This window comes from Jaculus jaculus, chromosome 4 (assembly GCF_020740685.1).
Source record: "Jaculus jaculus isolate mJacJac1 chromosome 4, mJacJac1.mat.Y.cur, whole genome shotgun sequence".
Lineage (NCBI taxonomy): Eukaryota > Metazoa > Chordata > Mammalia > Rodentia > Dipodidae > Jaculus > Jaculus jaculus.
This window is the reverse complement of record NC_059105.1, coordinates 169,832,953-169,856,628: the sequence shown is the minus strand read 5'-3', so window position 1 is coordinate 169,856,628 and position 23,676 is coordinate 169,832,953. Positions and strand designations below refer to the sequence as shown.

General features: G+C 44.0%; 1 protein-coding gene across 5 annotated transcripts in view; it reads left to right on the top strand.

Moving 5' to 3' along the window:
• The first annotated feature begins 2,173 nt into the window (after positions 1-2,173).
• Positions 2,174-23,676, top strand: part of Zbtb11 (zinc finger and BTB domain containing 11) — a 37,758-nt gene continuing 16,255 nt past the window's right edge. Inside the window, exons 1-5 of one of the 5 annotated variants that reach the window (XM_045147448.1) lie at positions 2,990-3,042; positions 6,911-7,010; positions 8,928-9,163; positions 12,133-12,364; positions 22,156-22,991. In XM_045147448.1, the coding sequence (XP_045003383.1) occupies positions 9,020-9,163; positions 12,133-12,364; positions 22,156-22,991 (1,212 nt within the window). In that variant the 5' untranslated portion in view covers positions 2,990-3,042; positions 6,911-7,010; positions 8,928-9,019. Of the gene's footprint in view, positions 2,689-2,989; positions 3,237-6,910; positions 7,011-8,927; positions 9,164-12,132; positions 12,365-22,155; positions 22,992-23,676 lie in introns of those variants that run through there. The other 4 variants (XM_045147449.1, XM_045147446.1, XM_045147447.1 and 1 more) reach the window with 4 other exon arrangements.

The following is a 23,676-nucleotide window of genomic DNA, read 5'->3' as shown; positions in this document are numbered from 1 at the left end:
AGGCGGCTTAGTGGTTAAAGCACATGCCTGCAAAGCCAAAGGACACAGTTCTAATTCTCCAGGTCCCATGTAAACCAGATGTACATGGTGGTGCATGCGTCTGGAGTTCCCTTTGTGGTGTCTAGAGGCCCTGGAACCCACTTTCTCTTTCCACCACCCCTCTGTCAAATAAAAGTCAGTCTTTAAAAGACTGGGGAAATTGTTCAGTGGTTAAAAGTACTTGCTTGCAAGCCTGCTGGTTTGGGCTCAATTCTGCATTACTTTTTTTGGTTTTTCTAGGTAGGGTCTCACTGTAGCCCAGGCTGACCTGGAATTCAGTATGTAGTCTAAGGGTGGCCTCGAATTCATGGCAATCCTCCTACCTTTGCCTCCTGAGTGCTGGGATTAAAGGCGTGCGCCACCATGCCCAGCACTGCATTACTTTTCTAAGAACATACTTAAGTTAAAGTCCAGGTGGGTATTTGTTTTATCCTCATCTTACCAATTTGGAGTTACATGTTTTTGTTTTTCTTTCTGTGGATATTAAATTCAGGGCTAACAAAATAGGATGGAGAGATGGCTGAGCAGTTTTAAGGCACTTGCCTACAAAGCCCAAGGACCCAGGTTCAATTTCTCAGAACCCATGTAAGCCAGAGACACATGGTAGTGCAATGGCTAGAGGCCCTGGCACACCCAATAAGATTTTGCTTGGGAAAATGACTTTGTTAAAAGGGAAAAACAAGATCTTTTGACTGTGATAAGGACATTTAACTAAAACAGCCACATGAAATGCTAAGTTATAGATTTCAAATTTTGGACATAATGTGCCCTTAGAATATTGCTTTATTAATCTGATTACACTGGTGTTTCTAATTACCTTGGAGTCCCTGCTAGAAGTAAAACATGTACAAGTTTAGCTTTGTTTAGGAAGGAACTGAACCACTATGGGCATTCTACTACAACATTTGTATTGCTGGGTATGTGACAGTTTAAGTTTTTTCTTTTTTTATTTTCTTTTTCGGTTGTGCAAGGTAGGGTCTCCCTCTATCCCTGGCTGGTTTTACTCACGACAATCCTCCTCCTGTGTTGGGATTAAAGACGTGTGCTACCATACCTGGCTACATTTTTGGTGTTTTCCACATACTGTTTTATGTTGTCCAAACTTCAGTTTTCTTTTATTTCTACTTCCATTTTACCTGCACTCTTAAAATCTTTTTTTTTTTGCAATGTAAGGGTCTCACTCTAGCCTAGGCTGCCGTGGAACTCACTCTGTAGGCGCAGGCTGGCTTCGAACTCAGTGATCCTTTGGGAATGCAGGGATTAAAGGTGTGTGTCACCACACCTGGCGATAATCCTTCAAGGGCTGTTTTTGAGTTTTTGCAATCTGCTGCGCACCTGTTTCCCCAGCCATCAAAGGGCCTTAGAATAGGCAGTCCCAGGGTACAGACGCGTGGGATGGGGTTGATAGCTGAACAATTAAAGTCCTGGCTGGGAAGTCTTGAATTCTCCACATAAGGCCAAGCTGGACATGTGTGGTCCCAGGTCTCAAGACCAGCACAGCAGATTCAGACCAGGTAAGGGTATGATGGGCAGCTTTTAGTGCATCAAAAGTAAAAATTATATTGCATTAGGGCTTTCAGCGTACAGTGGGAAACAGCCGAAGACTGCTTAGAACACTTTAGGTGAAAAGTGGGGACTCTCCCTAAATTTATGCAAAAATACATACGGTTAAAAAAGTCCCAACACGATTGTTCGTTATAGGTATAAGGTGATCCTTACAGAAAATTTCAGGTCCTGCTTAGTTCGGGGACTGCGAACGTTCTGAGTTGGGAGACAATTCATAACATTCAGGCACTTAGATTCAATAAGGCTTGATAGCAGAAACCTAACATTTCCATGCGGAGAGGGCCAGGGACCATGGACCAACAGCAACACGTGGTTTCTCAGAGGGCGTGGGAATATTAAAAAAAAAAAAAAAAGGGAAATTGCCAGGACTTAAGATGTCTGCGGAGCGCCCTCCGATCTCCCAGGAAGAGCGCATACCCGCTTCCAAAATGTCCTCCCACTGTATTGACGTCAGTCCGCGGGCTCCCTCAAGCCAGACGTGGGGAGCGCGCCAATCAGAATGCAGGCCCCGCCCTGGACTTGCGTCACTTCCGGTGGTGCAGCAGCCATTTTGTCAGTCGCCAGCGGATCCCGCGCGCTGGAGAAGTGCAGTTCCCCCTGGTTACCGAGTCGTCGCCCCTTCCTTTGCTCCGCGGGTGCCGTGGGAAGGCGCCTGTCAAAGGCGGAGCCGCTTGTCTTCAGGGTGTCGTCGCTGCCGCTGCATCCGCTCGGGGCTGGAACGCTGTCTTTAGTCGCTGGCCCTGACAGGCGCCCGCAGCGCGTCGCCATCCGGGATGTCAAGCGAGGAGAGCTACCGGGCCATTCTGCGCTACTTGACGAACGAACGCGAGCCCTACGCGCCGGGCACCGAGGGCAATGTCAAGCGTAAAATCCGCAAGGCTGCCGCCTGCTACGTAGTTCGTGACGGGACGCTGTACTACCAGCGCCGGCAGCGGCACCGCAAGACCTTCGCGGAGCTGGAGGTGGTGCTGCAGCCCGAGCGGCGCCGCGACCTCATCGAGGCCGCGCACCTGGGCCCCGGCGGCACGCACCACACGCGGCACCAGACGTGGCACGACCTCTCCAAGTCGTACTGGTGGCGAGGTGAGGGCCGGCGCCTCTCCGGACGGCGTGCGCGCGGCGGCGGGCGGGGGACGCGAAAGCCGCGGCACTTCCCACAGGAAGGAGGCCCGAGAGGCTGGGGGCGGGCCCTCGCCGGGGTGGGGCTTAGGGGGCTTCCCCGGGGCGGGCCAGCGCGGGCGGCGGGCGGCGGGCGGCTTCCGGGGCGGGGCGTCCGTCTCCTGGCTTTGGCCGTGGCCCTGGCGGTGCCCGCAGAGGCCGAGTCGTGGGCGGGAGGGTCGGGTCGGGTCGAGATGGGTCCTGCCGGGTAGCGGCTGCCGGCCGCGAACTCGGGGGTTGGCGGTCCGAATGTTTTGACGTCCCCAGACCCCGCGCCAGGTGCCCGCGGCGGCGCGGTGTGCGGAGGGCGGAGTTCTCTGGGAGGCGTTTGCTCCGGGGTGGACTCCTGGAGAATCGTCACCGCGGGAGGGGAGAGGAGCAGGTGCCGGCGGCTGCCGCCTTCTCTGACGCGCAGTTCCTCCTTCAGCGTCGAAACTGCTCACCTGCAGTTGGTGGTAGTCTACAGGGCTCTCGTAAGAGACGTGCTCCCCATTCTGAGTCTTGTGATAGGGTCTGCCTCCAGCCAGTGTGACCTGGGACTCGCTGTTCAGCCTCAGGGTGGCCGCCTCCCTCTGCCTCCTGAGTGCTGTATTAAAGGCCACCGCGCCCGGCACGTAACGGAATTTTTAATTTTTATTTAAGAAATGTTTTATGTAGCCGGGCGTGGTGGCGCACGCCTTTAATCCCAGCACTCGGGAGGCAGAGGTAGGAGGATCGCCGTGAGTTCGAGGCCACCCTGAGACTACATAGTGAATTCCAGGTCAGCCTGAGCCAGAATGAGACCCTACCTCGAAAAACCAAAAAAAAAAAAAAAAAAAAAAAAAGTTTTATGTATCTATTTGAGAGCGAGAACAGGAAGGGGGGAGAGAAAGAGAGGGAATGAATATAAAGAGGCGTGCTAGGGCGTCCAGCCACTGCTAACGTTTCTTATTGAATGAACAGGCCTGGAGAGAGTTTACGCCGTTTAAGGTGCTTGTCTGAGTAGCCCAAGGACCCAGGTTTGATTCTTCAGGTCTCATGTAAGCCAGATGCACATGGTGGTGCATGCTTCTGGAGTCGTTTACAGTGGCTAGAGGCCCTGTCCCTCTCCGTCTGTCTGTCTCTCTGGAGGTAGGGTCTCACTGTAGCCCAGGCTGACCTGGAATTCATTGTGTAGTCTCAGGGTGGTCTCGAACTCACGACGGTCCTCCTACCTTTCGGTCCTCCTACCTTTGATTCCTTAGTGCTGGGATTAAAGGCGTGCGCAACCACACCTGACCCTATTTTATTTTTTTATTTATTGGGCTTTTTTTTTGAGGTAGTGTCTTGCACTAGCCAGGGTGGCCTCGAACTCATGGCTTCCTATTTATTTATTTATTTATTCTTTCTTTTTTCTTTCTTTTTTTTTTTTTTCCCGAGGTAGGGTCTCACTCTGGCTCACGCTGACCTGGAATTCACTATGTAGTCTCAGGGTGGCCTCGAACTCTCGGCGATCCTCCTACCTCTGCCTCCCGAGTGCTGGGATTAAAGGCGTACGCCACCACGCCCGGCCTATTTATTTATTTTTACGAGTTTCATTTAGGCGCTTCCCTACCTGACGTGGCCTGGAACTTCCTGTGCCAAGGACTCCTTATCTTTCTTCCACTTCTCAAGTTCTGGCATTACCATCAGGTGTCACCACACTTTGGTTTTTGTGTGCAGGGTATCAAACCAAGGCTTTTGTGTATGCTAGGCAAGCATTCTCGCAACTGAGCTACCTTCCCAGCCTTGGATATAAGAATTAAAAAAACTGTCCGAGAAAGGAAGAGAGGGAGAGGTGTGTCTCTGTGTCTGTCTAAGAGCACACCAAGGGATGCCCAGTGGCATGCACCTTTCTTTCTTTTTTTTTCCCCCTTGAGGCAGGGTCTTCTCACTCTAGCTCAAGCTGATCTGGAATTCACTATGTAGTCTCAGGCTGGCCTCGAACTCACAGTAACACTCCGACCTTGGCCTCCCAAGTGCTGGGATTAAAGGCCCATGCTACCACACACTGTTCCATATGCATCATCTTTTGTTGTTTTTGTTTTGTTTTTCAAGGTAGGGTCTCACTCTAGTCCAGGCTGACCTCTGCCTCTTGAGTGCTGGGATTAAAGGCGTGTTCCACCACATCTGGCTTAATTTCTTTTTCCCCACATGCATCATTTTTTGTGTCTTGCTTTTTGTGGATGCTGGGGAATTAAACCCAGACTTTACATGGGTGCTGAGGAGTTTAATCTAGGTTTCCAGGCTTTGCAAGCAAGTGCCTTTAACTGCTAAACTATTTCCACAGTCCCTGGATATGAGAGTTTTGATTTTAATTTTATTTTTGAAAATGTTTGTTTGTGGGGGCAGATAGATAATGGTTGCCTTCACCCACTGCAAACGAACTCCAGATGCATGGTGCCACCTTGTGCATCTGACTTACTTGGGTAGGGGGAAGTTGAATCTGGGTCCTTAAGTCTTTACAGGCAAATAAATGCCTTGCTGCTAAACCATCATCAGCCCTGGATGTAAGATTTATGATAACTATATCCTTATTCACGATTTTGTGCTTAGAAATATATTTACATGTGTGTATGGATGTGGCAGGGCCTCTTGACACTGCAAACCAACACTGGCTGCTTGTGTCCTTTTTTTGTGCATCTGTCTTACATATGTGGCTTGGGACTTTTGTACCTGGACTTGCAGACATTGCAAGCAGGTGCCTTTAATCTATGAGCCATTTTACCAGCCCTTTGGATATGTTACTTCTCTCACATATCCATTATTTTTATATTTTTTTATATTTTATATTTTTATATTTTAGTATAAGAATCATACAATCTAACGTTTTCTTTTCTTTGTGGTTTTTGAGGTAGGGTCTTACTCTAGCTCTAGCCCAGGCTGACCTGGAGTTTGCTATGTAAGCTCCCAACTTAACTTCAAAGTAATGGCAGTCCTACTGCCTTAGCCTCTGAACTTGCAGTTTAATTTTTTTTTAAATTTTATTTTAGAAAAAGAGACAGAATTGTGCATCAGAGCCTCAGCCACTGCAGTCAAACTCCAGATGTTTGTACAGCCTTGCAGTTGCTTCCTCTTTGTGTGTCTGGCTAATGTGGGATCTGGAGAGTAGCCCATGGGTCCTTAGGCTTTGCCTTAACTGCTAATTCATCTACCTCTTCAGCCCCTCCTCTTTTTTTTTATTTTCTCCGAGGTAGGGTCTCACTAGTAGCTCAGGCTGACCTGGAATTCCATATGTAGTCTCAGGTTGGCCTTGAACTCATGGCGATCCTCCTACCTCTGCTTCCCAAGTGCTGGGATTAAAGGCGTGAGCCACCACCACACCCGGCTCCCTTTTAAAATTTAATTTATTTGTTAGAGCAAGAGAGGGAAAGAGGCAGACAGAGAGAATGGGCGTGCCAGGGCCTCCAGACACTGCAAATGGAACTCCCGACACATGTGGCCCCTTGTGCATCTGGCTTATGTGGGTCCTGGGGAATTGAACCAAGGTCCTTTGGCTGTGCAGACAAACGCCTTAACTGCTAAGACAACCCTCCGGCCTTTTTTTTTTTTTTTTTTTTTTAAATTTTAGAGAACTGTTTTTGTTTGCAGTTTAAAACAAGGTTCGGTCATTGGCTCACATGCAACCCACTTTGGATGGATTATATTCATTATCATCACACACAACTCTATGATCTTGTATCTGTAAAAAACAAGACTAGGGCTGGAGAGATGGCTTAGCGGTTAAGCGCTTGCCTGTGAAGCCTAAGGACCCTGGTTCAAGGCTCGATTTCTCCAGGACCCACCTTAGCCAGATGCACAAGGGGGCGCACACATCTGCAGTTTGTTTGCAGTGGCTGGAGGCCCTGGCGCCCCCATTCTCACTTTTTCTCTCCCTCTTTCTCTGTCGCTCTCAAGTAAGCAAACAAGACTATTTTTTAAAAAATATTTATTTATTTGTTTATTTGAGAAAGAGAGAGGCAGATAGAATGGGTGCCCCAGGGCTTCTAGCCACTGCAGATGATCTCCAGACGCATGCACCCCCTTGTGTATTTGGCTTTCATGAGTCCTAGGGAATCAAACTAGGGTCCTTAGGTTTTGCAGGCAAACGCCTTAACCACTAAGCCATTTCCCCAGACCCAAAACAAGACTTTTTTTTTTTTTTTAACAGCTTCATTTGCTTTGGTTTTAGTCCTGTTCTAGGCTTCAGATGGGTTTCACGTGTTTTCCCTGAATGAAGGGCCTTCTTTAAAATTGATGCAAGGTTCTGGGTAAGTCTCACTATTATAAAAAGTCCTCAGTAGTAAGGCTTGAAGTACAAAATTATGCAAAAGTGATAAAAATGGTTCATTTCTACCTATGCCTCCTTCCTAGGATTTCTGAGCTGAGATTAAAATCATTTCAAGTTCATGAGCCCTCGGGTAGCAGTTCTGAAGTGGTTTGGTGTGGAGGGGAGAGAAGTGGCTTCTGTGGGGCTAGGCCTGCCGTTCTGCTGTTAGACCTCAGTGTGCGCTTGTACAGGTCTGATTTTTCAAGGTTCCCTCCATGGACATCTGGGGAAAACTTTGCAGACTCCCCTGGTCAGCATCAACGTCTCCTTCCTCTTCCTTTTCTGGACAGTTCTAACACTTTATTCCCACTTCTATTGTGGCACTTACACAGGCTCCCTGGAATACAGATGTGTTTGTATTATCTGTCTACCGAAGCTGTGAACTCCTGGAGAGTCCTGACTGGTTTTTATTCATCTTTGAGTCTCGCACATGGGAGATATCTTCTACTTTTGTCACAGCGAGCTGAATTGTCAGAAGAGACCTGCCTTGGCTTATTATTCATTTTATTCTGTAGCATGCTTTTTGTTTGCTTGCTTTCTTGCACTGCCTGTTTTGCATTGCCATGGCAGAGGTCAGACTTAGGACCCTGAGTATTCTAAGAGTACACTGTGACACAGAGTTGTAGTACCCTTGTCCCCAGTAAAGGTATATTTTTTTAGATAATCATATTGCAGATTACGAAAAAGTATAAGCAGCATGTTAAAGAAAACATTATTCTGGAACATTCTGTTTGTTGAAAAAGGGACAGCTATGGAGGGAACTGATGGGAAACACTGGTTTCCTTTTAAGGTTTCTGTTCAGACACGTTACACATTGTATCCATACACATTCCATTGTATCCATCGATTCCATTCCAAAACAGATTTCATGGTCTGGTCTGATGTTAATGGTCTAGAGAGATTACTACAGCTTGAGCCACATTAAATTATTTGTATAGGTCAAGACAGTTGAGCATAGCTTTCATACATAGTCAGGTATCATTTAGGAGATACATTGTGAGTATTATGGCTGTATGACTTGGTAATTTTGTGGTTATGTGAACATTCTAGAATGTACTGTTGAATCTAGATGGTGTAGCTATATTACAGCCTTATGGGATCATTATCATATATGTGGTCTATAGTTGGTGGGACATAGTTTCTATTACAGAGATGTCCAGTAATACACATGGAAGTGGATAGTGCTGTATAACCATCTTATAGTATGGAAAATCAGTAACTGGAAATAAACAGCATGGAAATCATCATATCTGTCCATAGAGATATATAGACAAACAGACATACACACACAAATATACATCTGAAACTATGCATCTTATATTTTGAAGACTTCACTATGTTCTTTATGGGCATGAGTATGCTTTTTTAATTTTTAATTTTTTTTGGAGGTAGGGTTTCACTGTAGTCCAGGCTGACCTGGATTTCACTGTGTAGTCTCAGGGTGGCCACGAACTCATGGTGATCCTCCTACCTCTGTCTCCCGAATGCTGGGATTAAAGGTGTGTGCTACCACGCCCGGCCCTCTGCACTCTTATTTTTATTTATTTGAGAGAAAGAGCCAGAGAGAGAGAATGCAAATGGGCGCACCAGGGCCTCCAGCCACTGCAAATGTACTCCAGATGCATGTGCCACCTTGTGTATCTGTCTTATGTGGGTCTGGAGAACAGAACCTGGGTCCTTTGGCTGTGCAGGCCAAAGTTAAGTGCCTTAACTGCTAAGCCAGCTCTCCAGCCCAAGTATGCTTTGTTGTCTGCATTGGAACACAAATTATTGTTCACATTATGTCATATAGTCTTCATTTTTCAAGTAGGAACAGTGTTAAATTTAGATGTTATTTCTTTTCTTTGTTTTATTGAAGGTATATTAAAACAAGTCAAAGATTACATAAAGCAGTGCAGCAAATGCCAGGAGAAACTAGATCGCTCTCGTCCAATATCAGACACTTCAGAAATGCTGGAAGAATTGGGACTGGACCTTGAATCTGGAGATGAAAGTAATGAATCAGAGGATGACCTTAGCAACTTTACTTCACCTCCAACTACAGCCTCCAAGTCTTCAAAAAAGAAGCCTGTATCTAAACATGAACTTGTATTTGTAAGTGGTACTTCTATTCACACTAACAGTTGTAACAAATGTAGTGCTATTTTCAGACTTACTGAAATTTTTTTTTTCAAATTACTAATACTTCTTGAATATTAGTACTAACAATGAAGATTTAAGTAAAGTAAAGTGTTTAAAGTAGAGCTTATTGAATAAGGCAGATCTTGTTCTGGTTGTTATATAAGCTAAATACATCTGTTGCTGGCTCTAGTAGGCCTGACTTTATAGCACATAAGTATTTCTTCTCCAGAATCAACTTAGTGCCTTGATAGTTTATTGCTAGTTTTAATTACTCCCTTTTGTTATTTTTTGTTTTGTTTTGTTTTGTTTTGTTTTGTTTTTGTTTTTTCCAGGCTGACATGGAATTCACTATGTATTCTCAGGTGGCCTCGAACTGGTGGTGATCCTTCTACCTCTGCCTCCCAGGTGCTGGGATTAAAGGTGTGTGCCACCACACCCAGCTAACTACTCCCTTTTGTAATGATATTGCTTATAGAAGCAGACAGTATTTTTCCGAAGTAGTTTGTGGGTCAGATGGCAAGGTAATAAATAATATGCTGGCTAGTTTTTTGAGTAAGGCAAAAGAGATTTATTGCAAATGAAAAAAGGTGTTAAACACCCCAAAGTGTCAGGGCAAGTATAAAATACATCCATCAGCATCTGTAGCAGAGAGCTTCAGGTTCACTGAGATGAACTTCCAAACAAGGAACAGTTATGGATGAAGGGATATTTATTGAAACCTACAGATCCAAGGGAAGTTCCCTAATGGCAGAGGCTGGCCTGCCTTCACAGGTTCAAACAGAGAGATGGAAATGACACAGCACACTTCAGCAACTCCAGATAGAACTAGGCACTTTGCATATCTTTAGATTGGAATTTAAACCCACCACCACACCTTAAGGTCTGCCCAGTGATACCTCCTCCAGCCAGGTGGCTGCAAATCCAAACTACAAACTAATAAAACTCTGAATATATTGGGACCATCTATTCAAACTACCACAGCATCCAAAGATGAGAAATGGGAAGAAGGAAAAGTTAGATTGTTTTTGTTTTTTGAGGCAGGGTCTTGCTATAGCCCAGGCTGATCTGGAATCCACTAAGTAGTCTCAGACTGGCCTCGAACTCACAGTGATCCTACCTCTGCTTCCCAAGGGCTGGGGTTAAAGGCATGGGCCACCACACCTGTTTTACTTAGAGTTTTTGAGTTAAAAATTCAAAATGTCACCAGGCTCCATGGTGAGAGTCTGTGAGCAACTGCCTTTAAAAAAAATCGAGATTAGGTCTCAAATAGTCTGGCCTCAAATTTGCTGTGCAGCCTAGGATGATCTTAATCTTTTTTTTTTTTTTTTTTTTCCCTGAGGTAGGGTCTCTCTCTAGCCACGGTTGACTTAGAATTCACTAGGTAGTCTCAGGGTGGCCTCAGACTCACAGAAATCCTTCTACCTCTGCCTTCTGAGTACTGGGATTAAAGGTGTGCACCCACTACATGGGGTTTCTTGATTTCCCCTCCCCTCCCCCCCAAAAAAAGGATGGCGAACTTCCAGGCACAGTGGTTGCTCCATGCCTGGAGGCCTTACTAATATATTTTATTTATCCATTTGAGACCGAGAAAGATAGAGAGAGAGAATGAGCATGCCAGGGCCTCCAGCCACTGCAAACAAACACCAGATGCATGTACCCCTTGTGCATCTGGCTTATGTGGGTCCTGGAGAATCGAACCAGGATCCTTTGGCTTTGCAGGCAAACGCCTTAACTGCTAAGCCATCTCTTCATCCCTTCCTTGGATTTCTTGATCTTGAACTTCTGGTCCTCCTGTGTGCGCACCTACCTGTTGATCTTTTTTTTTTTTTTTTTTTTCTGTTATTCGAGGTAGGGTCTTACCCTACCCAGGCTGACCTGGAATTCACTATGGAGTCTCAGGGTGGCCTCAAACTCATGGCGATCCTCCTACCTCTGCCTCCCGAGTGCTGGGATTAAAGGCGTGCACTACCATGCCCGGCTACCTGTTGATCTTGAACTTGTAGTCCTCTTGCATGCACAGCCACACCTGATTTATGCGGTGCAGGAGATTTTATGCAGGCCTTCATGCATGCTAGGGAAGCTCTTTACTAACTGAGCTACATTGCCAGTCTCCTACTTAGGGTTTTGGCTGTCTACTGGATGTTTTTGTTTTAAATAATATATTTTATTTATTCATTTGTTTGGGGGGGGGAAGAGGCAGATAAAGAGAATGGGCATATCTTGGCTCTTTACCTCTTTTTAAAAAGTATTTTGAGCCGGGCGTGGTGGCGCATGCCTTTAATCCCAGCACTTGGGAGGCAGAGATAGGAGGATCGCTGTGAATTCGAGGCCACCCTGAGACTCCATAGTGAATGAATTCCAGGTCAGCCTGGGTTAGAGTGAGACCCTACCTCGAAAAACCAAAAAAACAAAAAAAAGTATTTTTCTTTGTTTGCAGAGAGAAACGGGGGTGGGAAGGAGAGAGGAAATGGGAGTGCCAGGGCCTCTTGCTGCTGTAAATGAAACTCCAGAAAATGCACTACTTTGTGCATCTGGCGTATGTGAGTACTGGGTAACTGAAACCAGGCTGTCAGGCTTTATAAGCACGAGCCTCTAACCACGGAGCAATCTCTCCAGCCCTCTTTACCTCTTAAGAAATGGATTTTCTTAAGGGTAAAAAGTACATAGAAGAAAGCCAGGCACTTGGGAGGCAAAGGTAGGAGGATCACTGTGAGTTCGAGACCACCCTGAGACTACTTGGTAAATTCCAGGTCAGCCTGGGCTAGAGACTCTACCTCTAAAAACAAAACAAAACAAACAAGCATACTATATATATATATATATATATATATATATATATATATATATATATATATATACACACACACACACACACACACACACACACACACACACATGAATGATCTATAATACACCTGTTGATCCCAAACTTACTTTGACAGGTTGATACCAAAGGAGTGGTAAAACGTTCTTCCCCGAAACATTGCCAGGCTGTTTTGAAACAGCTGAACGAGCAAAGACTTTCCAACCAGTTCTGCGATGTTACATTGTTAATTGAAGGAGAAGAGTATAAAGCTCATAAATCTGTTTTGTCCGCTAATAGTGAATATTTTCGGGATCTTTTTATTGAGAAAGGAGCTGTTTCCAGTCATGAGGCTGTGGTGGATCTTTCTGGTAAGAATTTCCTTATGTTTTTGTTTTTTTTTATGAATAATTATATTCTAGAATTGGGATGTATATATATCTTAAAGGCAAGACAACAGTTATGTCAAAATGAGACCTAACTACAACAGCCGACTAAGCTCACCTAAAAGGGTCTTATATTTTATGAGAGAGAATATGAATGAATGAATGAGAATGGATGCACCATGGACTCCTGCCATTGGGGTCTGGGGAATTGAAATAGGGCTGTCAGGATTTGCATGCAGGCACCTTTAACCACTGAGCTCTCTCTCCAGCATCCAAAAAGGGTCTGTCTTTTAAAGCAAAGTCTCTAAGATAGTTGTGGAAAGACTGCTATTTCCTACCATTGCTCCTTATGTCAGACGGTTGTAGCAGAATTATTTCTAGGGTTAAACTGTTGAAAGTTTGATGGAAATCTAAATTGCCTACCTAATTTTATTTTGTGTGTCATGTGATTTATATATTGTGCATTTGTAAGGTTTTTTTTTAAATTTATTTATTGTAGAGAGAGAGATAGAGAGAGGGAAAGAGATAGTGGATGTGCCAGCGACTTTAGTTGCTACAAAAGAACTCCAGACACATGTGCCACCTTGTGTACCTGGCTTACATGGGTACTGGGGAATCAAACCTGGGTCCTTTAGCTTTGCAGGCAAATGCCTTAACCACTAAGCCATCTCTCCAGCTCTTGTAAGTCTTTTTGTTTTTTAAAACTCGTCATTAGAGAGCTATGGCAGTAGCTCCATGGTTGAGTGCTGGCCACCTCTCTAGCCGCAAGGATCTACTCTTTAAGCATTAATGTGGATACTGTTGTAGGGGATGGCTGTGGTAAGCCATTGCAACCTCAGAACAAGGCTGTGTTGGCCCCTGATGTCTCTTAAGTAGGGCCAAAAAGCCCTGATTGCTGCTGCATCTTAGCAGAACCTTTTTTTTTTTTTTTTTTTTTTTTTTGAGGAAGATTCTCACTCTAGCCCAGGCTGACCTGGAATTCACTATGTAGTCTCAGGGTGGTCTTGAATTCACAGCAATCCTCTGTTTGCCTCCTGAGTGCCGGGATTAAAGGCATGCATCACCATGCCCTACTAAGTTCCAGTATATTCTTGGTATGTTTTATAATTCTATTCTACAATTATTCAGACTTGTATCTGTAGGTTATTTGGGGCTTGTTACAAAATGCATATTATCTGCTAATAGCAATGGTTTTGTTTCTTTTTTTTTTTTTAGTTCTTATTTTCCTCTTTTTATAACTTATTTATTTGAGAGAGAGATACAGAAATAGGCAGAGAGAAGAGAGAGAATGGGCATGCCAGGGCCTCCAGTGGCAAACAAACTCCAGATGCATGCACCACCTTGTGCATCTTGCTTATATGGGTCCTGGCTATTTTTCTCTTTTTATTTTTTATTTATTTATTTATTTTTTATTTATTTATTTTTTTTTTATTTTTTATTTTTGAGGTAGGGTCTCACTCTAGTCCAGGCTGACCTGGAATTCACTATGTATCCTAAGTGCTGGGATTAAAGGTGTGCCCCACCACACCCGCTGTTTCTTTCTTTCTTTTTTTTCTTTATAGTATTTGCTAGCCCTTAAAAATAGTCAAAAACAACAGGTAGTAAATGTTAGAGTTTATTTATCTCATTTCTAAAGACCTTATTTTTCCTTTTAATTACTAAATACTTTTTCTTTCTTTTTTTGTTCTTGTTTTGTTTTCTAAGGTAGGGTCTTGCCCTAGCTCAGGCTGAACTGGAATTCCTCAGACTCACAGTGTTCCTCCTACCTCTGCCTCCTGAGTGCTGGGATTAAAGGTGTGCGCCACCATACCTAGCTCCTAAATACTTTTCATTTTGTTTTGAGGATATATTTTTTTCTATGTATACCAAGCACACAATCAGTTGTGAAGTGAGCATACATTTGGTACTCTTTAATTCAGTTTAATTCTGATATTTACTTGGAGCTAGCATTTTATTCCGTAGTTTCAGGGCTCAGTCCTCATGACTGCCTTCTTCCATTATGATACTACTCAAAACCCTTCTGTTATTTTACCTGTACTCTAGAGTAGCTCGCAGAGCTTAGGGTAGCAGGTTTACCAGTTTATTAGAAAGGATATTGTTGAGGATACTAGTGAATTTCAGATCAAGTTAGTGTTGTATTTGGTTGGCCATAGTTTTTGCCTGTGTTAGGTGTACAGTGCCTCCGTGTCTTTCCTACACTGAAATTGATCCCTAGCAAGGGCTTAGCACTTCACACCCCTTAGACGCTCCTACTACCCCACCAGGGTGTCTGGTGAACAAAATCTTTGCACATGTTTGAGATAGGGTCTTGCTATATCCCCAGGATGACCTTGAACTTGTGCCTGATGCTGTTGCCTCTACTTCCCAACTGCTGGAATTGCAGGCATGAGCCACTACACATTCTGAGTCAGTTTTGTTTGTTTGTTTATTTGAGAGAGCTAGAGGAAGAGGCAGATAGAGAATGGGTGCACCAGGGCCTCCTGGCCCTGCAAAGAAACTCCAGATGCATATGCCACTTTGTAGATACTGGGGGATTGAATGAGGGCTGTAAGGCTTTGCAAGCAAGCATTTGTTACCACTGAGCTGTCTTCCCAGCCTCAGCCAGCACTCACATTGAATTTGCTTCTTCCTCTGCAATGGTTCCTGGCCTTGGCAGATGTGCTGGAGATGACTCATCTTGTGCTTGGAGTTGGCTTTCTTTTCTTGTAGTGCTAATGAATTTTGGGTCTCCCAGGTATTCACTGTTCACTGCCATTGTAAACTTGGTTGGTATTTTTGACAGATTGAATGTATTGTGAATTCCTTTCTGGTCATGTCTGCTTGAGGTTTTAAATTTCTCACTCACTTTTTTTTTCTTCGTTTTTTCGAGGTAGGATCTCATCCAGCCCAGGCTGACCTGGAATTCACTACGTAGTCTCAGGGTGGTCTCGAACTCTCAGTGATCCACCTACCTCTGCCTCTCAAGTGCCCAGATTAAATGCATGTGCCACCACGTCCGGCTACATGTCTAATTTTTTTTTATTAAAAAATGTTTTTTTGTTCATTTTTATTTATTTGAGAGCGACAGAGAGAGAAAGAGGCAGATAGAGAGAGAGTGGGCGCACCAGAACCTGCAGACATTGCAGACGAACTCCAGACTCATGCTCCCCCTTGTGCATCTGGCTAACATGGGTCCTGGGGAATCGAGCCTCAAACCAGAGTGTGTAGGCTTCACAGGCAAGCGTTTAACCGCTAAACCATCTCTCCAGCCCTGTTTTTTAAATTTCTATTTGTTTGGGGGCACTCACATACATACCACAATCATGGGTGGAGGTCAGGGAACAACCTTGGTGTGTGGGTCATCTCCTATTACCTTTTATTGAGACAGTCTGTCTGTGTCTTGATTTTGCTGCAAAGGCCAATCTGGCTGGTCTGTTGACTTTCAGATACTCCTGGCTTTACCTCTGCCGTTGGGTTTACAGCCATGTGCATTGCTTCCTGTCCTGCTTTACATTCAGTTTCCCCTGGTTACTGGGGATTGAGCTGAACAGCAGGCTTGTGGAGCAAGCACCTTCAATCACTGAGCCACTCCCCTGCTACTTACCTCTGATGTCTGTCTCTTTTACTGACTAGATAGCCTGGGCTTCTTTAGTAGTTCTCCCAGCTCTCCATGCCTGTGGATTTTACATGTGTCCTGGTCTCTTGATCATAGCTCATGCTTTTAGATGTGCTTTCACTCAATTATAGTTTGTCTTTATTGAAGTTTGAATGTGGTATTTCTTTGATCTTTTATCTTCTGTTTGTTGAAGTCTGTTAGTGACAGTTTCCATCATGTATTATTTACTGAGTTTGTCAGTTCCAATATTTCAATTTTTTTTTTAATTTTTTTTTAATTTATTTGAGAGCGACAGACACAGAGAGAAAGACAGATAGAGGGAGAGAGAGAGAATGGGCGCGCCAGGGCTTCCAGCCTCTGCAAACGAACTCCAGATGCGTGTGCCCCCTTGTGCATCTGGCTAACGTGGGACCTGGGGAACTGAGCCTCGAACCGGGGTCCTTAGGCTTCACAGGCAAGCGCTTAACCGCTAAGCCATCTCTCCAGCCCTCAATTTTTTTTAAATTTTTTAAAATTTATTTATTTGAGAGCGACAGACACAGAGAGAAAGACAGATAGAGGGAGAGAGAGAGAATGGGCACGCCAGACCTTCCAGCCTCTTCAAACGAACCGCCCCCTTGTGCACTTGGCTAATGTGGGACCTGGGGAACCGAGCCTCGAACAGGGGTCATTAGGCTTCACAGGCAAGAGCTTAACCGCTAAGCCATTTCTCCAGCCCTTTTTTTTCTTTTTTGAGGTAGGGTCTCACTCTAGCTCAGGGTGGCCTTGAACTCACAGCGATCCTCCTACCTCTACCTCTTGAGTGCTGGGATTAAAAGCATGTGCTACCATGCCTGACCAATATTTCAGTTTTTTCAGTCTCAGTCCATTTTGCTGACCATTTCTACTGTGTAGCTGACTTTTCATTCTGTCTCTCTGTTATACATTGAATTTATCTGTTTGTGATCTCTTTCAGATTGATTTTTCTTTTCTTTTTTCTTTGTGTGTGTGTGTGTGTGTGTGTGTGTGTTTGAGATAGGGTTTTCACTGTGGTATAGGCTGACCTATGCAGTCTCAGGGTGGCCTCGAACTCACAGCGAGCCCCCCCTACCTCTGCTTCCTGAGTTCTGGGATTAAAGGCATGCGCCACCACGCCCAGCTCCCAGATTGATTTTTTTTTTTGCCAATAAACTTTTGAAGTGTTCTTCCACTGTTTTACCTCCTATGTATGATCTTTGAGTTAAATGATCTTCTTGAGTGTCATGTTCCTTTACTTTTCCATTTCTTTCTTTTCTCCTTTCCTTTCTCCCCCTTTCCTTTCTCCCCACTTCCTTCTTTCCTTTCCCCTCCCTGCCTTCCTTCCTTCCTACCTCTCTCCCATCCATCCATTCATCTTCTCCTTTCTCTCCCTTCCACTTCTCTCTTCCTCTCCCGTCCTCCCCTTCCTTCCCTTTTTTTTCTGAATTTTTCAGGTAGGGTCTTGCTTTAGCCCAGGCTGACCTGGAATTCACTATGTACCCTCAGAGTGGCCTCGAACTAGGCTTCCCAAGTGCCAGATTAAAGGCTTGCACCACCACACCTGGCCCTACTTCAAATTTCTTTTTTTTTTTTTCGAGGTAGGGTCTCACTCTAGCCGGGGCTGACCTGGAATTCACTATAGAGTCTCAGGGTGGCCTCGAACTCATGGAGATCCTCTGCCTCCCAAGTGCTGGGATTAAAGGTGTGCACCACCACGCCCAGCTAAATTTCTTGAGTTTCTATGTTGCAGTTTCACATGGGTTTGTTTGGATTTCTTTCCCAGTTTTATTTGGGATCTTCTAATTGTACAGGCTGCTATTGAAGGCTTAATTCCCAGTACTAGTTAGCTGGGCAAGAACAAGCTTATGTTATAGCAGCATCATGCACTGTACGATATTGAAATATACTTAGAAAATTGATTAAATTCAGCTATATGTCATCAATGACCTTAGAACTGAAAATGGGAAAACTAATACAGGATATTCTATAAAATTAATTATTTAGAATGAGTGTGGGAATAGTAGGAGTGAGACATAGGAGGCAGAGAAAGGGGAAAATACTACATAAAAGAAAGGAAAAGGAGCCGGGCGTGGTGGCGCACGCCTTTAATCCCAGCACTTGGGTGGCAGAGGTAGGAGGATCGCCGAGAGTTCGAGGCCACCCTGAGACTCCATAGTGAATTCCATGTCAGCCTGGGCTAGAGCGAGACCCTACCTCAAGAAAAAAAAAATTCAAAAAATCAAAAAAAAAAAAAAAAAAAAGAAAGGAAAAGGAAGCATGGGGAAGAATGTTAAAGAGAAGATGAGAAAAGAGCAACAAATTTGAAAAAAAATGTTACATTTGAAAAATGGTACTTCTCAATCCCATAGGGAATAACTGCAACCCCACTGAGGAGGACCCCAGCAGAATGGGGGCAGGGACAAGGGAACGGGTGATACAACACATGATTTATCCATACTGAGTATTCCAGAATTAATAAAATGGTATTTCTTTAAAAAATAAGATAATGTCAAAATACTAGATGTCCGGGACATAGGAGCAAAAAGGGAAAAAACTAAGAGAAGTAACAAATATTTTCAAATAATGAAAAACAGGCGATGTATATCAAGTGAGCAAGGCCTGGTAGCACAGGCTTGTAATCCCAGTTCTTTGGAAGACTGAAACAGGATTGCTGCCTAGCTTTATAGTTTTCAGTGCCTGTACTTGTCTGCCTCTCGTGTCCACTGCAACTACCTTGCTGGACCTTCCCTCACCTTGGGGGTGTGGCAGCCAGCTGTGGTTGGTTCTTGTCTCAAGCTGCCAGCACAGCTCAGTTTTCAACAACAGATTCTCTTGCAAGATGATGCCCAGCTGCTGTCCCCTGGGCCACATAAAATGTGACAGAATGGCTTGTTCTCCACCACTAACCCATGTGCTGGAGAAATTAATGTCTCACCAAATTCTGCTGTTAGATTTGTGGCTTGAGAGCTGTGGGTTTGTTCCGTGAGGCTTGGACTGCCTGTCTTACCTCTTGGAAAGATTTTTGCTTCCTCCTTCCCAATAGGGAGCTGCAGAACTGAAGGTTTACTACTTTTCTTTTGTGGATATGGAAGCTCTCTTTTTGGAATAGTGTATTTTATTTTTTATTTGTTCCTTTGTTTTTTCTTTTTTAAATATTTTTAAATATTCATTTATTTATTTGAGAAAGAGAGAATGGGTGTGCTGAGGCCTTCAGCCACCACAGACACTTGTGCCACCTTGTGCATCTGTCTTTATGTGGATACTGGGGAATCAAACCTTGGTCCTTTGGCTTTGTAAGCAAGTGCCTTAACCACTAAGCTATCTCTTCAGCCCCTGTTTTAATTTTTCTTCTTGTGACTCAACTGTGTCATATGGTGACAGCTTCTAGACTGTGCTTCCCCCTGCCCCCCTCCCTTAGGGTCCTGGAATTCACTGTGTAGTTTCATGGTGGCCTTGGACTCACTGTGATCCTCCTACCTGTGCCTCCTGGTTACTGGGATTAAAGGCATGCGCCACCATGCCTTGCTGAGCCTGTCATTTTTTTTTTTAATTTTTATTAACATTTTCCATGATTATAAAATATATCTAATGGTAATTCCCTCCCTCCCCACCCCCACACTTTCCCGTTTGAAATTCCATTCTCCGTCATATTACCTCCCCATTACAATCATTGTAATTACATATATACAATATCAACCTATTAAGTAGCCTCCTCCCTTCCTTTCTCCACCCTTTATGTCTCCTTTTCAACTTACTGAGCCTGTCATTTTAACTGGTAGTCCTCTCTGTTTTATTTTGATCCATACGTTCTGTGAGGTGTGTGTAAACTCTAAAGCTTTAGCCTCAGCACTTGGAGGAGGCCACCCTGGGGCTGTGGAGTGAGTTTCAGGCCAGCCAGGGCTACAGTGAGACCTTGCCTCAGAAAACAAAAAAACAACAAAAAAAGGCTAGTGGCATAAATAATTAACTGAAGGCTGGAGAGATGGCTCAGTGGTGAAGGTACTTGCCTGCAAAGCCTAAGAACCTGGATTTGATTCGCCAGTAACCATGTAAAGCCAGATGCACAAAATGGTGCATGCGTCTGGAGTTTGTTTGCAGTGGCAAGAGGCCCAAGCATATATTCTCTCTCCCTCCCTTTTCCTTCCCTCTCTTTCTCTCTCCTCTTCTTGCAAATAAATAAAAATATTTTTTAAAATTAACAAATTACAATTAACTAATGGGATTACATGGCATCTAAAAGTGTAACTTCAGCAAAGGAAATAATCACCATAGGCAAGAAGAAAAAAACAAACCACCAAACCCCCCAAATCATCCAGTTGATAAATGGGCCAATCAACTGAATCCACAGTTAAAAAAAATATATAAATGTCCAATACATGTTTGAATAAGTGTTTAACATCCTTAACCATCAGGGAAATGCAAATTAAAACTGCTTTGAGAGTCTTTCTTACCCGTCAATTGGCTATCGTCAAAGAAAACAAATGCTGGCAGATATGTGTAGAAAGAGTAGTCACTCCTTGTCAGTGAGGACATGATGGAGTCAGTATGGAGGTCCTTCAAATAAAAGTAGAGCTGTCATACAATCCAGCTATGCCACTTATGGCAGAGTGATTTGTGTTGCTAGTAGAAATCACCCAACCAAGAGCAGCTTATGGGAAAAAAGAGGTTTGTTTTGCCTCATAGGCTCGAAGGGGAAGCTCTATGGCCTGAACATAGGGTGGACGTCACCCCCTGGCCAACATAAGGTGGGCCATAGCAACAGGAGAGTGTGCCAAACACTAGCATGGGGAAACTGGCAGTAACACCCATAAGTCAACAATACACTCCCTCCAGGAGGTGTTAATTCCCAAATCTCCATCTGCTGGGAACCTAGCATTCAGAACACCTCAGTTTATGGGGGACACCTGAATCAAACCACCACACCCCTCTTGGGTAGATAGCCAAATAATTCTGAGTCAGTGTCCCACACAGATACTTACACATCCATGATTACTGTTACACTATTCACTGTAGGTAAGAAATGCAACCAGCCAAGATGTTGAGGATGACCTTGAACTTCTGATACCCCTGCCTTCAGTTTCCAAGTTCTGGGATTACAGTCATGTGCCACCATGCTTCATGTGTTTGGTACTGTGGGTCAAACCCAGGGCTTCCTTGCATGCTAGGCAGCCACTCTACCAACTGATCTACATTCCTAGTCCTTTGTTTTTAAATACTTTTATTTTTTTTTTGAGGAAGGGTCTCACTCTAGGCCATGCTGACCTGGAATTCACTATGTAGTCTCAGGGTGGTTTTGAACTCACAGCAATCCTCCTACCTGTGCCTCCCACGTGCTGTGATTAAAAGTGTTTGCTTAAATCTGAGTTTTTAACATGTAGTTGTAGAATACCATGTTCCAACAAATGTTTACATGGACTGCTCGTCTTAGAACGTATAGCTTGATTAGTGAAGAGAGGTTTAGGAGCAGGTTGCCTCCACCTTATTTTTCCATCCTCCATTCTTCATCAGCTTTTTTTTTTTTTTTTTTTTTTTTGGTAGGGTCTTGCTCAAGCCTAGGCTAACCTAAAATTGACTATGTAGACTCAGGATGGCCTGGAGCTCAGGGGATCCTCCTACCTCTTGTCCTCCAAGTGCTGAGATTAAAAAGTGTATGTCACCAGGTCCATCTCTGCAGCTGTTTTTGTTGTTGTTGTTTTTGGTTTTTCAAGGTAGGGTCTCATTCTAGCTCAGGCTGACCTGGAATTCACCACATAGTCTCGGTGGCCTCAAATCACAGTGATCCTCCTACCTCTGCCTCCCAAGGGCTGGGATTAAAGGCGTGCACCACCACACCCAGCTTGCAGCAGCTGTTTCTTGAAGGAATTTGAAGAACTTCAGGGTTCTAAGGAGTACAGTTTGAAAATGACTGCCTTATAACAACTCTCATAGTAAGTCTGATATTATTTTCTATATGAGATGTTGAGAGACTCAGCTCATAGGGTCGTTAATGAAGGTTTAATAAGCACAACAGAAAGCAAATCCATTGCATTGGTAATTCATTGCATAATAAATGGCCATTGTTGTTTTTTTACTATAATTTTATTGTAATATAATTTTTCTTGCCACAATTGTATATTAATCATTCTTTTAAAAGTGGTTTAGTGATGATTGACTTTTTGCCCTACACTTTTCTTGTTTCATACAGGTTTTTGTAAAGCAAGCTTTCTTCCTTTGCTGGAATTTGCCTATACTTCTGTACTAAGTTTTGATTTCTGTAGCATGGCTGATGTAGCCATCTTAGCCCGTCATCTTTTCATGTCAGAAGTCTTAGAAATTTGTGAGAGTGTACATAAGCTAATGGAAGAAAAGCAGCTGACAGTATATAAGAAAGGTGAAGTTCAAACAGTTGCATCTACCCAGGACTTACCTGCACAGAATGGAACTACAGCACCACCTGTGTCTAGCAGTGGGGGAACCACAGCTTTATCTAGTGCACTTGGGAGTTGTGAAATCGTACTACTAGTGAATGGAGAGTTGCCAGAGTCTGAGCAGAATGGAGAGCCAGGACCACAGCTCACACCCCAGGTTTCTTCAGAGGCTGAAGTGGTTAGGTCATCTGTGGGAACTGATTCCCATTCTGAAATGGAAGCTGCTAACTTAGAGGCAAAAACTAACCAGACGGAGTTAGAGACTGCAAGCACCAGGGAAGATGATACAGTTTCTACTGTCCATTCTGCACTTTCAAAAGAGAATATAATCACCGTCTCTGAAGAGGATAGTGATGTGGGAAATGACATATCAACGGAGGATATCTGTGCCAGTGACATTCCAGAACATAGTCAGAATCTTGACCAACCTCTAAAAGATCAGGAAAATCTAGTCACACCAGCAGCAAAGACAGATCCCAGCCCTGATGACGATACCTATAGAAGCAGGCTTCGGCAGCGGTCTGTTAATGAAGGGGGATACATTCGGCTACACAAGGGCATAGAGAAAAAGCTACAAAAACGGAAGGCCATTCCCAAGTCAGCAGTTCAACAGGTAGGTTATAGAAAGGGTTGTCTTTAGCCAGGTGTGTTGGTGCATGCCTTTAATCCCAGTACTCAGGAGGCTGAGGTGGGATAGACTTGAGTTTGAGGCCAGTCTGGAGCTGTAGAGTGAGTCCAAGGTCAACCTGGGCTACAGTGAAACCCTGCCTGGGTGGAGATGGAGGGGAAAGGGTTGTCCTTTATAGTTTTTGCTTTAGCCCCAAATCAAAATCATTCTAGTAGTGAGCTTTTATTTGGTAAACTTATTTGGGAATGGAGATGAGTACAGAGAAACAGTATAGTATTTAAATACCTGTATTAATGAGATAATATGAATCTGAAATATATTTATTAGAAATTAATGCAATCTCTGACTTTAAAAGTGAAAATGGGGCTGGAGAGATGGCTTAGTAGTTAGGCGCTTGCCTGTGATGCCTAAGGATCCCAGTTCGAGGCTCTATTCCCCAGGTCCCACGTTAGCCAGATGCACAAGGGGGCACACGTGTCTGGAGTTTGTTTGCAGTGGTTGGAGGCCCTGGCGTGCCCATTCTCTCTCTGTATATATATATGTATATATCTGCCTCTTTCTGTCTGTTGCTCTCAAATAAATAAATAAAAATAAAAACGATGTTTCTTAAAATATCTCTTAAAAAAAAAAGTGAAAATGAAGCTTATGTGGCAGTACATGCCTGTAATTA